Raw genomic sequence first — 14,435 nt, 5'->3', positions numbered from 1 at the left:
AAAATATATACATAAAAAAAAAAAAAAAGGCATTCAGGTGGTGTTGCTGCCTTTTGTCAGGTCCAGCTCGACGTCGCAGAAAGCAGGGTTACTGTTCCCGCATTTCTTCTCGTCGTCCCTTGCAAAGCCAGGTTCTCGCCGGCAGGCGCCGACCTGCGAGGGGGGGGGGCGGAGGTCACGGGAGCTCTGATAAAACATCGGCGGTTTCGCAAATGTCGTTGTGGCGCGTTGCGTTGTCGTCGTTGCCTACCTTTTCCCTCAGGCGGTTGAACAGGCGATGTGAAGTCATGTCTTCCCTCATCCATGTCAGCCTGGATTCCAACTCCAGCTCCGTGCCCCCTGTAAAGCACGTCCATGCGGGGGGGATGTGACTGTACGCAATGGCCAAAGCTGGGAGAACGGTTCTCACGCAGCGGCCGATTCACCTTCCACCTGTGGTTTTGTTCAAGGTGTGTGTGCATGCGTGATGGGTCACACTACAAGGTAATAGAGCCGTTTTTGGGCCGTCCCCCCCCCCCCCTTTCCGAGCATCGTGAGCATCGTGATCGGGGAAGAAAAACACCGTAACATCCCTCACGCCGCAGGATAATCTTATAATCTCTAGAACCATCCACAAATCGTGACCTTGCTCACGCCGGCCCGGGGGTCGGGGCCCAAATCGTCTTCATCATCTTGCAGTGTGAACCCCGCTTAAGGATGCCCCTGTTGTTTACCCGTTAGTAAGCTGACGACTACACCCACACAGATGACTGTGACGGTCCCAATAGGACCGAAGTAGAGGTAGGACAGAGAGTACCAGGAATCCTCCAGGCTCGACCTGGAAGGAAGAGGAGAGAAAACGGGGAACCACAGTTATGGGATGTTTAGAACTCAACACTGTACATGTACAACAATGTACATTTAATCCAGCAACATCGGAAATGTATTATTTATTTTTTGTGAAGTCCTTTAAAATGAAAAAACTGCTTAAAAAAGTACTTGAAAGTCCTTGAATTTAATTTTGTAATGCCAGAATGAACCCTGATCCAACAGGGTTTAACTTCAACACAGATCCCAGGATTCTAATGGTACAGTTTTCAAAAATTGAGTCCTAAGCGTTATTAACCACCTACTCCGCCTCTTCCTGTACCTGGCGTTCCCGTCCTCCCGTGGGGTGGTGGTGTTGGTCGTGGTGGTGGTTATGGTTGCGGTGGAGCTCATTCCTGCTGGCGGGGCGGCGGTGCTCCAGTTGAGGCGCCCCGCCGTGGAGAGGTCGCAGCCCAGCGTGCTCAGCTCCAGAGGCCTGCTCATCTCGGGGGGTGGAGGGTGAATCTGGGCTCCGACGCCCACCCACAGCGCCACTACCAGGCCACACACCAGCCCCGTCAACGCTCCCTGGAAAGGAAAGTTTGCGACAAGGTCTCTGGAACGTTTCTCGCGGATGGATGTTTTTCAGCCAGAGGACTTTCTTGATGGGACGAAGAAAAGAAACGCCATAGACGTCCTAGCGGTCCGAGAACGACTTACTTTAGAGTTAACGAATGGAAACAGGATGCCCAAGGTGAAAAGGCCGAGTAAAGGGCCGCCGATGATTCCGAAGATACTGATGGCCGCCTGCGTTTTGGGACAGTTCAACAGTGGCACCTTAAAAGTAGTCACGCAACATTTTTTATTTGATCCTGTCTCTTTATTTCTATGTTTTTACCTCTTTATTAACAACTGTCAGAACGACAGTAGATTAGAGATGTTGATTGACGTTCGAAAGACTCATAGAGGGTTTTCATCATTGTTTTAGCAGGCTTATTCACACCTAGCCAACCAACAAAAACAATCCAGCTAAAATATTTAGGCTTATTTCATCCTTAGATCCAAGCGATGATGTGTTGTTCACCTGTAAGACTCCTCCCATGAGTGAAGCCAGTCCAGCCATCCCAATGCACAGAGCCCCGTACATGAAACCTGCAAAATGTGCATCGTCTTCTATGTGATGTATATATTGTTGTAGAAGAGAGCATCGCATATAACATTTTGATGATGTTGTATGGTTAGAATATGGACGTTGTAAAAATTCTAATTTAGAGCGCTAATGTGAAGATCAACGATGTGCCCTCAGAATAGAGAGGCAGGGTGACACGCTGATTTGTTGTTGGTAAGGAAGTCCAAGTGGCTCACTGAGTCCTTTGCTGGTCCAGGAGAGGTGTTTCTCAGACATCCCAGTATAAGGTTTGATCAGATCCTCCACCGTCACTGCAGCCAGTGCGTTAATACTGGAGGACACGGTGCTGAAAGTGAGATTATTACACAGGATTTACTACAAACTGCTCACACTGGTGCGGAGGTTGAGAAAGTAACAGTCCCGCCATGTTTTTTGCTCCCGCCCTGCACTGATCAGCTGGCTTCACTCTCCAGTTGGGCCCCTGGGCTGATGCTATTCAGCAGAATCGACGGTTGACTCAAAATCCTTGGAGTGGAGTTTAACTTTCTGAACCCGGATTGTCCCCCTCTGCGCAGGTGTTCTCTTCCCCCTTTTCCCCTGCGCAGTATGATACATAATTGATTTACTGTTTCCTGGTACGAAACCCTCTGTGGTCTGAAAGGTTGTTTAAAGGATGAGGGACCGAATGCCCGATTATTTCATCTGTGTATTGTCATTTCCTGTTTTACTCTCTGTGACACGATGGGACGAAGTCAGACTTATCTTGTATGTTCTTGTGACATCCCAGGCCCAGCTCGTTAGAAGCATCCAGATGAGTAAAATCAGCAGATTTGCAGTGCACGGAGGCGGAGAAAAACATTGACTTTTACTTTCTGGACCTGGAGCGGTCCACCTCTGTGTGAGCGATAAAGTGTCCGCCTAGATTGATGGCTAACACTTGGAATAATCTTGAGATACAGTATGTTAAAAAAAAAAAAAAAGAAGCAGCTTTGAATGACAGTGTAAGGATGGTAAAAACCTTAGCGAGCCGCTGTATGCCGCTGCCACAAACAGCCCCGGGAGGCCGGGGTAGTCTCGGAGGATGTCCATCACCAGGTGGGGCATCAGCTGCAGAGGTGCGTCCACAAGGTCAGGGTCAAATTGGGTTAGGGTTAAATTGGACATATTCGGGGTTAGGGTCAGGGTTAAATTGGACATATTTTGCGCCCCTATGCCCTCCGGCGGTGCACGTGTTCATCCACCTGATCGGGAGCGGTGACGAGGCCGGCCGACCACGGGTCGCAGCTCTTGTAGACGGAGTAAAGGCACAGCCCGGCCAAGACGGAGCAGAGCAGAATGGACCACAGGCCGAGGAGGTTGAGGTACAGAGACCTGGCAAAGGTGTGCACACACACACACGTTCATTGGCCCTCATCCCAGCGTCCCACACTGACTTTGCTCCCTCTTTTGTTTCTTGTTTCTTCTTCTTTAGATATTTTAGTGTTTTTATCTTTGTATCTATTTCAATTTTTTTATTGTATTCGATCATCTATATCCCGTTTATATACATTCCACTGAAACAAACTCACAAGTGACAGGAGAGGAAAATTAATGGATATTATTCTTATACTAAGTGACATGCGAAGACAATTACATGACATTATCCTCAAAGATAATCTTATTATAATTCCTCTAAGAAGTTATTATGTTATTAACTTGATGGTCAAATTAAATTCCTGAAGCCCAAACCTCTGGCCAACATGCAGCGCTTCCAGGCATCTCAAAAATAGTAAATGTGCTGTTTGGTTGTTTTTATATATTGACTGGTCATGCCATGGTCTTAAAGGCCCAAAGGGGACAGCGCCTCCTGGTTCGGTAAAAGTCTGATGTACCCTTTCCAACCAGATCACTTTAAATAGCCACCAATGGCTTCAAAACAGATTTCTGTCATCGGCGTTAAGATTTTGGTTCCTTCCAGTTCCATTTAACACCCACCATTTTTCTAATCTATTCCAATGGACAGTATACCATCTCACCACGCCACGGCCATTGCTCTAAATTTAATTTAATGTAATATATAAGTGGTACGCATTTCAACCATTAAACGTTTTTGTTTTGTTTTGTTTTTTCCAGTCACACTTGGCTCACACTCTGGCGTGCGTGATGCTCCTGCAGGAGAGGTATCTCTGGACCTGGGCCTGGTTGATCCCGTAGACGCTGACCCAGATGAAGGATCCCCCCACGGTTAACGTCCAGAAGGTGTGTCTCCTCAGAGGGTTCGGGTCAAAGCTGCGGCGGGAGAGAGATATTTGGGGTTATTTTAAATAGAAATATTACGAGGGCGAAAAAGTGCGTTTTGACTGCGGTGATCTGGAAGCCGGTCTTCTCCGGTACTACCTTTGACCCAAGACCTGGCGTGTTTTGGAATTGTAATCCATTGCAGTGAATTTGAATTTTCCGTCTGGAGGGGTACGTCCCGCACTCACTCCCAGAATTTGAGACGTCCTCCCTCTTGTGAGTCTGTGATGATCGTAGCGAGTCCTCCCTGAAGAAGCACAGACCTGATGATCACGGACAGGAAGCCGGCAAGCATGATGCCCACCTAGAGAGCAAAAATACACATTTAGAAGGACAATGTCGCGCTTTTTTTCCGTAGTAAATGATTAGCCAGAGGTGAAAATCCGGGTTCAGAAAGTAAAATTCAGCTCCAGGATTTTGAGTCGACCATGTGCATGTGCTTATTCCAGTAACAACCCAGAGGTGATGAACTGATGGAAACTGGACTTTTTTTTCTCCGTCAGGTTTTTCCCATGGCAATTTTTTTTTTCAAATTTTTTCGAATCGCTCGTGGTTATTGTGTTGTTTACGGCGCTATGATGATGAATTTCGCCGCGAGACAAATTTAGACAAAGCGACGCGTGCAGGTTGATCATCCGCCTGCAGGTAAATCCTCCAAATCTGGCCACCGTGTCGAGCCAGGTGGGCTTGCTACAATATATTTGCTACAATACTGTATTGTTGTATGATCATATAATCAAACACAGTTGTGTACGCTCTTTAACGCACATACCCTGCATACTCTGTACGCTTATCACAATAGACAACTCACGTTGAAACTAGTTAAAGCCAGTTTTAGTCACCCTATCGCCCGTAAGGTTATGACAAATTGTCATAATGCGAACCATGACTATACAAGCTTGTGTGTGTCCTGAATAGACCATTTTCTCAGTCCTGTTCGTCTAGGAGCTCGTCTCTGTGATGACCCTTGATCAAGAGCTAACTCGCGTCTGTCTCATCTTTTGTTTAAATACCCAGTGACCCGTATTTTTCACATAATTATCTGGCGTCATGAACAGGATCAAGCTACGTCCAAGAGGAGCGACGAAGATGGTAGGCCTGATAGAGCAACCTCGTTTGGAAGGCCGTCCTTTGGTGGGACTCCGGGGCGTCGCCTCGATCTACGTTACCTGACGGGGTAAGACAGACCCAATATTGTGGTGTTACTAATCACCCGCAAGGGTCTTATTCATTTAAGAATTACAGACTGGTAATTGATATTTCGTACAGTTGCCACGGTTATAGTCGTGACATTAAAGCTGTCTGGGACAGAAAGACTACGAGTCACCCACAAGGGGCCTATTAGTTTTGGAATTATGGACTGGGTCGGTAATTGATTTTTCATAGCAAACGGCTTGGAGTCATTGAAACCTACCCTAACCCCCGCAAGGGTCCTGTTCGTTCAGGAATCATGGTTAGAGCCCGGTAATTGACTAGTCATTGCAAACGGCTGGGAGTCGCCTATTTTGGACCCTAATATTAACCATATTTGCATCTTCAGTTTATCATAATTACTAGTGTCTCATAAGTTTGTGTCTTTTATTAATTTCTTTATCTTACATGTTTTCTTGTTGCTCTGGAGCCATCTTACACACACTGATGGAGGCCTGCAATCTTCTGATCCAAAGTCATACGTTTTTTAGTGCATTTGTTTCCGCTTTATTCATAGTATACATTTGCATGTACCCATTGTTGGTTTGGTTTGAGGGTTTTTTTGTCTTGTTTTTTTTTCTTTTTTAGTTTTTGGTTTGTGTTTTGGGATTGGTTGTTGGTTTGTTTTCACTTGTGATGTGCTTTCCGTATATATTTTGTTCCCCTTTTGATCATATGCTCAAAGGGGCGGAATGTTTACAATATATTTGCTACAATACTGTATTATTGTAGGGTCATATAATCGAACACAGTTGTGTCCGCTCTTCAACGCACATACTCTGCATACTCTGTACGCTCGTCACAACAGACAACTCCCGTTGAAACTGGTTAGAACCAGTTCTAGTCACTCTGTCGCCCGTTCGTTTGTGACAAACCCCTTCCTATGTCATAATGCTCATAACCCAGCGCCACCTTGCCGGTCTCGAAACCTTCCGGACGACACTCACCTGAAACACGTCGGTCCACACCACGGCCTTCAGACCGCCCTGGAACGACAGAGGGGTTGCTCGGGTCAAGCCAGTGGGGACATTGCCTCTTGTTGAATCTTTGAATCGTGTTGGACTTGATTTTATTTATTTTTTTCGGCAGCGCGTCCAAAACAACCCGCTTTTATATACCATGGTGCAGTAGAATGTGCAGACCACTCCTGTTGAGATGACCGCACCCCACAGATCCATACCCGTCACTAGAGAGAGAGAGAGCGAGAGAGTGAGAGAGAGAGAGAGAGAGAGAGAGAGAGAGAACCAAGCACCTTCAAGTGCTCTTATGCAGGAATGTGACCTGAGCCGCATCGAGTTTGTTGATTTTGGTTAAAAAAAAAAAAAAAAAAAAAACCTCAGTACCTTGGTTTAAAGCCAGAGCCGGGGCATAGATGACGATCCCGGTGTAGAGGATCTGTGATAGAGAGAGGAAGCAAAACACACCTGACCACATGTCGACCACAGACGGGTTTGGAATTTTAAATCCACAGAGCCTGACAGATTCGTGGCTCCTGACTCACGGTCTGAACGATGAAGAGCAGGGTTCCCAAAAGACGAGTAGCTCTGTTGAAGCGCAGCTCCAGGTACTTCACCGAGAGATTGAACAGAAGGTTACGTGATGGCTTTAGCCGTACGAGGATCACTGAGATGTGACGGAACCACATCAGAGCTCATTAGGTCCCAATCTTTTCATGTCTCAGTATTGAATTAAAGGGATGTTTTATGCTGTTTTTATAAGATATGCATTTAATCTCCAGCCGCACCCTGTAGTATATCAACCCAGAAAAACACTTGTTTTTTCAACTAAAGCAATTTTTACATTTATTTAACCAGGAAGGTCTCTGTGGTGTGGGGGTGGTGTGGTTTAAGCAGCCACACCTGTCCTGGGTCGAGGCAGAATTAGTGACTTCTTTTGAATCACTTCTCAAAACCCATTTTTATAGATCTGCTTTTATGTGATGTTGCCCCCTTAAATTTTCCATCCATTATCTATACCGCTTGTCCTCGTGGAGCCAATCCCAGCTGTCATTGGGCAAGAGGCGGCGGACACCCTGGACAGGTCGCCAGTCCATCACAGGGCCGACATACAGAGACAAGCAACCATGCACGCTCACTTTTTTAGAGTCACCGATTAACCTAACCTGCATGTTTTTGGAATGTGGAAGGAAACCGGAGTACCCGGTGAAGACCCGCACAGGGAGAACATGCAAACTCCGCAAAGAAAGGCCCCAGCCCGGGTTCTGACCGGGAACCTTCTTGCTGTGAGGCGACAGAGCTAACCACTGCACCACTGTGCCGCCCCTCCCTTAAATTTTTCATTTTTTATTTATTTTTATTGTCCCTTTATCAGCTTTTTCAATTGAAGGAACAAATGTCATTCCTGCTCATAATGTTCCTTTGCCTTTTTAATTAATGATCTGAGCGCACTGCCTTTATTTAACCTGTCAAAGCACTTTGTAAACTGTTTTTAAAAGTGCTATATCAATAAAGCTATTATATTATCGGTAATTGGGCCCCGGGTTCAGTGTGGCTGTACACCTGTTGCTTGTTAGAGTAATCAACGAGCAACAGGTAAAACCCCCATCCCCCCACACACACAGGAGAGGAGCCCTTGTCATGACATGTTGTACATCTGCTCCGGGCTTGTTCCACCTGGCCCACTCTCTACAATAAACTTGTGTGTCTGCAACCCCCATCGCCGGTGTCTCTGTGCCGGAGGTCCCTAAAAAAGCCACTCGGGTGGCGTGTGGCAGGCGGATCTGCCACAGTCCCATTTACCAGAGAGTCCTGATCAAGACAGCAGCATCACACACATTTAGGTTGCACGAAAAAAATACATATGAAAAAAATAGTAACACAAAATAAACATGAGCAAACAGGTGACTGCAGATGAACCGACGTTAAAGGCTAAAGTGCGCATGTGTCCATCTGCAGGAGCTTCATGAGTTTGAAAAAAAGAGGCTTTCTCCTTTCACATTGAAGCTACATTTGAATAATAAACTTTTAAGCTTTTTTTTAATTATTATTTTTTGACGCAGAGCCATATCAGTAATACCTTGCTGCAGCAGCTACATTCCTTATCTGGCTCACTTCACCACGTCTGCTAGGGCTATGTCTGCTAGGCCTAGGGTTAGGGCTAGGTAACAGCTGAATAGATTTTAATAAATTTGTGTGAAAATATTAATTTTCCACGACAAGTAAAGATGTATTTGACATCCAAAGCTGTTTTCTGGGTAGAATAATATGGATCATCACATCTAATCCCCACAACACTGAAACCAGCACACGTAAGGTCACCTCATAGGTGCTGCTGATGTCCAGTCTGTAGAAGACGGGCAGGAAGACCTCTGATGTCACCACCACGGTGACCGCGTAGGAGAACCCCACAAGGCCAAAACTGGCTCCGTAGCGGTACACCTGCATGGGGAGGAGGTTGGGAGGGGTTTGGGTCTTTGAAAGGCTGTTTAATGCGAGGTCAAGGCATCACGTGCTGGGTGATGTCGTTTCAAGTTTCCAAGTTGTAATGGTCAAAATGCTCCACTCTACAGCTGGCAGCATTTCGAGCAACGAAACGCTTTCAAGCCAATCTCAACAAGGCGAGAATGAAAGAAAAGCAGGAAGATAAGGCGACAGTAGGTTTAGAATAAAAAGTGTACAATAAAAAATATAAATATTAAAAGGCATTTACAAAATAAAACTGGGATGCTTAACAAAAAAGTAAGCATATTTAAATTTAAAACAAGGTAAGGTTCAAGTTAAATTTAATTTAGATAAATCGTGTAGATGGACTGTATGTAGAGAAAATTTCAGATTTCTTGTAGGTAAAAAGAAATGTACATGCAGGATATTTACCCTTTTTTGATATTCACATTTATCTTTTATTTAACAAAAAAAAAGTATATTTTAAAATAAAATGTGGTAAGGTGAATGTAAAGTCAAACGTCCTAATCAGCACGGCGTTACAGTGTTTGTGTCCACTGATCATACCCTTTCTTGGATAAATGACATTATAAACCGCATGTGAACTTTGCTGGAGGCCCTTACCTCTGCCGGGCTGGCCAGCACGGTGATGGCCGACATGAAGCTGGCCGTCAGGGAGAGGGACACGGGGACGGCCGTCAGACTGCGGCCCCCCATCAAGAAGTCCCTGGAGCTCCCCCGACCCCGGTCGGCCCAGGCGAAGTACACGCCGACGGCTGCCGAGACCGCCAGCATCAGAGCGAACACTGCGTAGTCCCCCGCCACGAAGGAGCCCGTCACCGGCATCCTGGATGAACTCAGCTGAATATTTTGTTTATATTTATACGCAATATATTTCTATCTTCTGCACTCAACCCTGGGCTGAGGGTCTGTCTCTGCTGTTTCATCTGAGTGTGTCTTTGTATATAAGAGGGAGGGAGAGCAAGAAGGAGGGAGAGAGAGGTGTGTGTGTGTGTGTGTGTGTGTGTGTGTGTGTGTGTGTGTGTGTGTGTGTGTGTGTGTGTGTGTGTGTGTGTGTGTGTGTGTGTGTGCCCCCAGCCATGACTGAGCTGATGATGGTTTCTTTCCTGACCAGGTTGCACATGTACCTGGTTGGAATGTCCACACACACACACAGTGTTTTTTCCCCCCAGGGTGTGTGTATGTGTGCGCGCGCCTGTGTGTGTGTGTGTGCACAAATACCACCACGCACTCGCTCCCTGGCTCCCTTTGCCTGTCCAGAACAGAAGATAACGTGCGAAACGTAAAGTCCTTTGAGAAAGCAAAGGATTTTTTGAACAACAATGTCCACAAGATAGAACTTCCTCATCTGTCGGTGGCACTTAATGGGACATTAAAATGAACTTACACGTACTTTATTTGATATCGAAATTAACTTAAAAAGATTATAATATTAAAATAAATGTGTTTATTTCAACCTTGGCAGTCCATTAAATGTCAGTACAAATAGCAACATATACAGGACAGGACATTTACACTGTTTTAAATGATAAAAATAAATTGTTATTGTTTCATAAATAATTTAAATAGTCACAAACAAACACTTTTTGACATTATTTTATTACTTTTTAATTTTCCAGGTTTGACTCCTATAAGTACAGTGTGTGTGTGTGTGTGTGTGTGTACATATATATATAATGTATTTTTTTTTACGAATCTTAAGTAGTGTTTTACATACTATTCATTATCATTACAATAAAACAAACCATTCGTCATGTGTCTTCAGTGACGTTCGGCCAAGCACCGCTCATGTCTTTCAGAGGCACAAGACTGAAAGTTCCGAGGTTCGTGAATGTGATTCAAAAGTCCGAGGCTTTGGAACGCACCATAACGTCAGACGCTGCAAATCGTCTCGATTTCAGCTGATTACTGAAATAAAAAACAAAGTGTTCTAGTGTTAATGGGAAGAGTTTACTCAATATAATGTTTTTATTGTAAAATGCATTTTTTTTTTAATTTCACAAAAATCATTTTCTCGCTTCCTGCTTTACTCTGTCCACGCGGAGAGCGAAAATCTCCCATGATGCTCTAGTGTCCAACATGGCGGCGCCCGGCAGCAGCATGCGTGTAAACACGTCCAGTCGAGCGGAGAAGTAAATCGTTGTTTTCCGTAAAATATCTTCTTTCGCGGTCTGCATTTTCTTTCTCCCCTCCTTTATTTTTATTTTTAATTGGCCATCGTACCTGGAGCAGCAACGTTCAACATGAAGATCAAATCGAAGTCAACGTATCACAAATCCGAGAACACCTACAGGGTGAGTGTTCGGGAACAGACAATAAATAAACCCAAACGCACTTTAACAGTTGTTATATTCGTTAAACACCAGTAGCTAATTTATTTATTTTTTTAGGCAGACGCGTGGTTTAAGTTCACACGTTCGTGTTACCGGGGCGTCTGCTGATCCCCAAAGTGTCCCGTTTTCAGAGAACTTCAGCATAAACACTGCGAAAATCACTAAAATGCGTCAGGTCCCTCTGCGTCGCTGCTGAACCCAGTACTCAGCCGCTCTGCGTCCAGGCTCCAGATAAACACCTCGCTTTCTGCTCAACAACGTCGTTTAGTTCCACTTCCAGATCCCCGACCTGAAGGAAACCGTAACAGTTCTGAGAACCAACTAGTCCATAAACCCCCTTCTACCCAATACTTACCTCCCTGCCGAATGTGTAGTACTTACCCGCAATGGAGTTTTCTTAAATGTAGGTAAAAGTTGCCGTGAAAAGGTCTTAGAAAGTTTAAAATACAACTTTCCGATGCCTTCAGTCTCCCCCATACATACATACTTACTTACTTACTTACTGTGCTGGTCTGCAGTTCTGTGCGCGGGGAAGTTAAATACTGTCTAGATGTGTCCCAGTGCCTCGCCACTCACCTCACTACCTGAGCAGAACTGTTCTCACACCTTCGTGGAATCACCAATTTCAAAAAGGGGGCTGATTCTACGAGAGAGAGGATTTGTTCAGAAATCTTAAATCTGTTGACCCTGACACCTGCAGGCACCCAGGTTACAATCGTAGGTCAAATAAACAATGTAAGCAATGTAAAGTGTTTTTGTATTTCCCCAAACTTTTAAGTAACGGTTGGTGGCGACTTAATATCCCATCAGTCCAGAATGCTCTGAGCGTTCCGTTATTTTGGGTCATTACAGTATTTATTATATACAGTTCACTGTTCTTCATTTACTAGAGTTTTCCCACACATGAAAAAAACCCCAATGTAGAGCGCTTGTGGTTGACAATGTTCCAATATACAATGAACCAACAATGAAACAAGAAAGACAAAGTATAAAATAAAATACAATTAAATTAGTTGGCTACTTTAATGTTATTTTATTTGCAATTGACAATCTATTTACACTAAATCTACTGCTAGTTCTTATCAGGCTGTGCATGAAAATAGTGCAATCCTGATCATAATCATATTGTTGAGTTTATAATGAAAGAGGACTACCTCTAATCTATTTAATTATATATACATATATATATTTTTTTCTAGTTTCTCACTTTTGCTGAAAGACTCGCCAATGTCAACATCAATGTCATCCACCGTATTGACAGAACCGGAGCATATGACGAGGTATGTATTTTCTTTTTGTTTTTAAACGGCGACATCACAAACATTTACTTGTTGCTGCTGTTTCTGAAGCTCATGACTAATCTACTCCCTTTGCAGGAGGTAGACACATACTTCTACGAAGGACTGACGAAATGGCGAAACCTCAATTTGACACAAAACTTCAGTATGTATTCAGCTGGATATCTGGCTTCGTCTGTATCCGCCTCAGCCAGCACATTTTGGAAATGCCGCTCACGACGTGATGAGCTCATGTCATAAAATGTCTCTTTCTCCACCAGTCGCCTTCTTGAAAGAGGTGTCCAGCAAGTGCCAGTCCTTCAACCTGCTGGTCTTCCATCAGAGCCACGTCGTGCAGAGCTTGAAAACCCACCTCTCCGTCAAAGACAGCATGGCCTACCAGCCGCTGCTCGAGTAAGTTGTGCACGTGGGTCTCCCGTTGTGGGTTTGTGTGAGTATTTACGTCAGAGGCAGAGTTGGACAGAGCGAACTATCGAGCCTAATTTATACTTCATCCCTCGTCGGTCATGACACATGACCCCTGAACAGGAATGACAGAGAAACCGTATCTCAGTTTGGACAGTTTGCCTCATTACTGTGGAAATGATGAAACCTTTGTGATGTATGTTGTCCTGCTTGTTACTGGGTAACAAAAGTGTGTTTTGTCTGGAGACAACTGCTCCAAGTGTTCGCCTCGCCTAAATTAAAAATCACATTAATTCTTAAATATAAATCAGCGGTCTGTTCAAACTAGACGGCAGATGAGGCAAAGCGTTTTCTGATATTTCAGTTGTTTATTTATAAACAACTGCCCATAAAATAAACCTTCAGATACTGACAAAAGATTACAAACTTGATGAGATCAGACAACACTGCACCTTATTGATCCCCGTGGGACAAAGATTCAAAACATCGAAATAAGAATGCTGAACCTGAACATCGAGTAATTTAAGCAGGGTTCTGACTGGGTCCTTGAGGTGCTTGAAGTGCTTGAATTTCTTCCTCATAAATTTAAGACACGGAACACCTTGAAAATAGCCCCCCTCTGTGCTGAAGTGCTTGAAAAGTCCTTGTTAAAAAACACTTTTATTGAAACCTGTGATATTCCTCTTTTTTTTTTTTTTTTTTTTTTAATTGAAATCGTAACGTAATAAAAATGTTACAGAATTGCTTTTACCACGTAGATTATGCCTTGGAAATCAATTTAATCCAGCATGGTTGGAAATAGACACTTATAATTTATAATGGTTGATGATAATGAGATTAATGATGTATGATGATGTATTATATATATATATATATATATATATATATATATATATATATATATATATATATATATATATATATATATATATGAGGGTTCATTCTGGCAGTACAAAATGAAATTATAGGAATTTCAAGTACCTTTTTAAGCATTATTTTTTTATCACATTGAAAATTCATTAGTGCTTAAAATAGTGCTTTAAAAAAGTACTTTTGTACATTTTGTACTGCCAGAATGAACCCTGTATATATTTTTAAAAAGAAAAGTGAGACGTGATCATAACAGTGAGTCCTCCCCACCAGCCTGGTGGTGCAGCTGGCCAGGGACCTGCAGACCGACTTCTACCCGCACTTCCCCGACTTCTTCGTCCTCATCACCTCCATTCTGGAGACCAAGGACACGGAGCTGCTGGAGTGGGCGTTCACCTGCCTGTCCTACCTCTACAAGTACCTGTGGAGGCTGATGGTGAAGGACATGGCCAACATCTACAGGTGACGCGGGATGGAAACCGCTTGTTCTTTCAATCCCCAAGCCGGCAACGCTTTTGTTTCCTCTTCATTCTGACTCATCTTGCGCCTTTCAAATTTTATCCACGTGGTTTTCCGTCTCACGTGGATGTGAGATTCCATACGATATATGTACAAGATGATGCCTTTCCATCAATATTGTTTTTTTTATTCTTTAAAGAGAAGAGCAACAGATTCATTCAAATGCTGGAAATTCAAATAATTTGAAAACTATTGTTTTCTAGAT

At 43.9% G+C, this 14,435-nt stretch overlaps 2 protein-coding genes across 2 annotated transcripts in view; one reads left to right on the top strand and one right to left on the bottom strand.

Annotated features, from left to right (window-relative positions):
• Nucleotides 1–29: 29 nt before the first annotated feature.
• Nucleotides 30–9,630, bottom strand: slc5a8 (solute carrier family 5 member 8; the record flags this gene model as incomplete). Its single annotated transcript, XM_080022327.1, has 17 exons — nt 30–186; nt 251–339; nt 714–817; nt 1,130–1,374; nt 1,507–1,593; nt 1,871–1,938; nt 2,152–2,261; nt 2,934–3,022; nt 3,157–3,286; nt 4,043–4,183; nt 4,381–4,496; nt 6,331–6,369; nt 6,502–6,569; nt 6,727–6,778; nt 6,885–6,950; nt 8,662–8,781; nt 9,409–9,630. 17 exons carry the CDS (start codon nt 9,628–9,630, stop codon nt 34–36), a joined length of 1,899 nt encoding a protein of 632 aa, XP_079878453.1. The 3' UTR covers nt 30–33.
• Nucleotides 9,631–10,950: 1,320 nt separating this feature from the next.
• utp20 (UTP20 small subunit processome component) overlaps nt 10,951–14,435 on the top strand; it is a 42,833-nt gene continuing 39,348 nt past the window's right edge. Inside the window, exons 1-5 of the mRNA XM_080022489.1 lie at nt 10,951–11,099; nt 12,338–12,418; nt 12,515–12,581; nt 12,697–12,829; nt 13,985–14,173. Coding sequence (XP_079878615.1) covers nt 11,049–11,099; nt 12,338–12,418; nt 12,515–12,581; nt 12,697–12,829; nt 13,985–14,173 — 521 coding nt within the window. The 5' untranslated portion in view covers nt 10,951–11,048. The remainder of the gene's footprint in view (nt 11,100–12,337; nt 12,419–12,514; nt 12,582–12,696; nt 12,830–13,984; nt 14,174–14,435) is intronic.

This window comes from Zeus faber, assembly GCF_960531495.2.
Source record: "Zeus faber genome assembly, chromosome: 21".
NCBI lineage: Eukaryota > Metazoa > Chordata > Actinopteri > Zeiformes > Zeidae > Zeus > Zeus faber.
The sequence above is the reverse complement of the archived record's forward strand: the minus strand, read 5'-3'. Positions and strand labels throughout refer to the sequence as shown.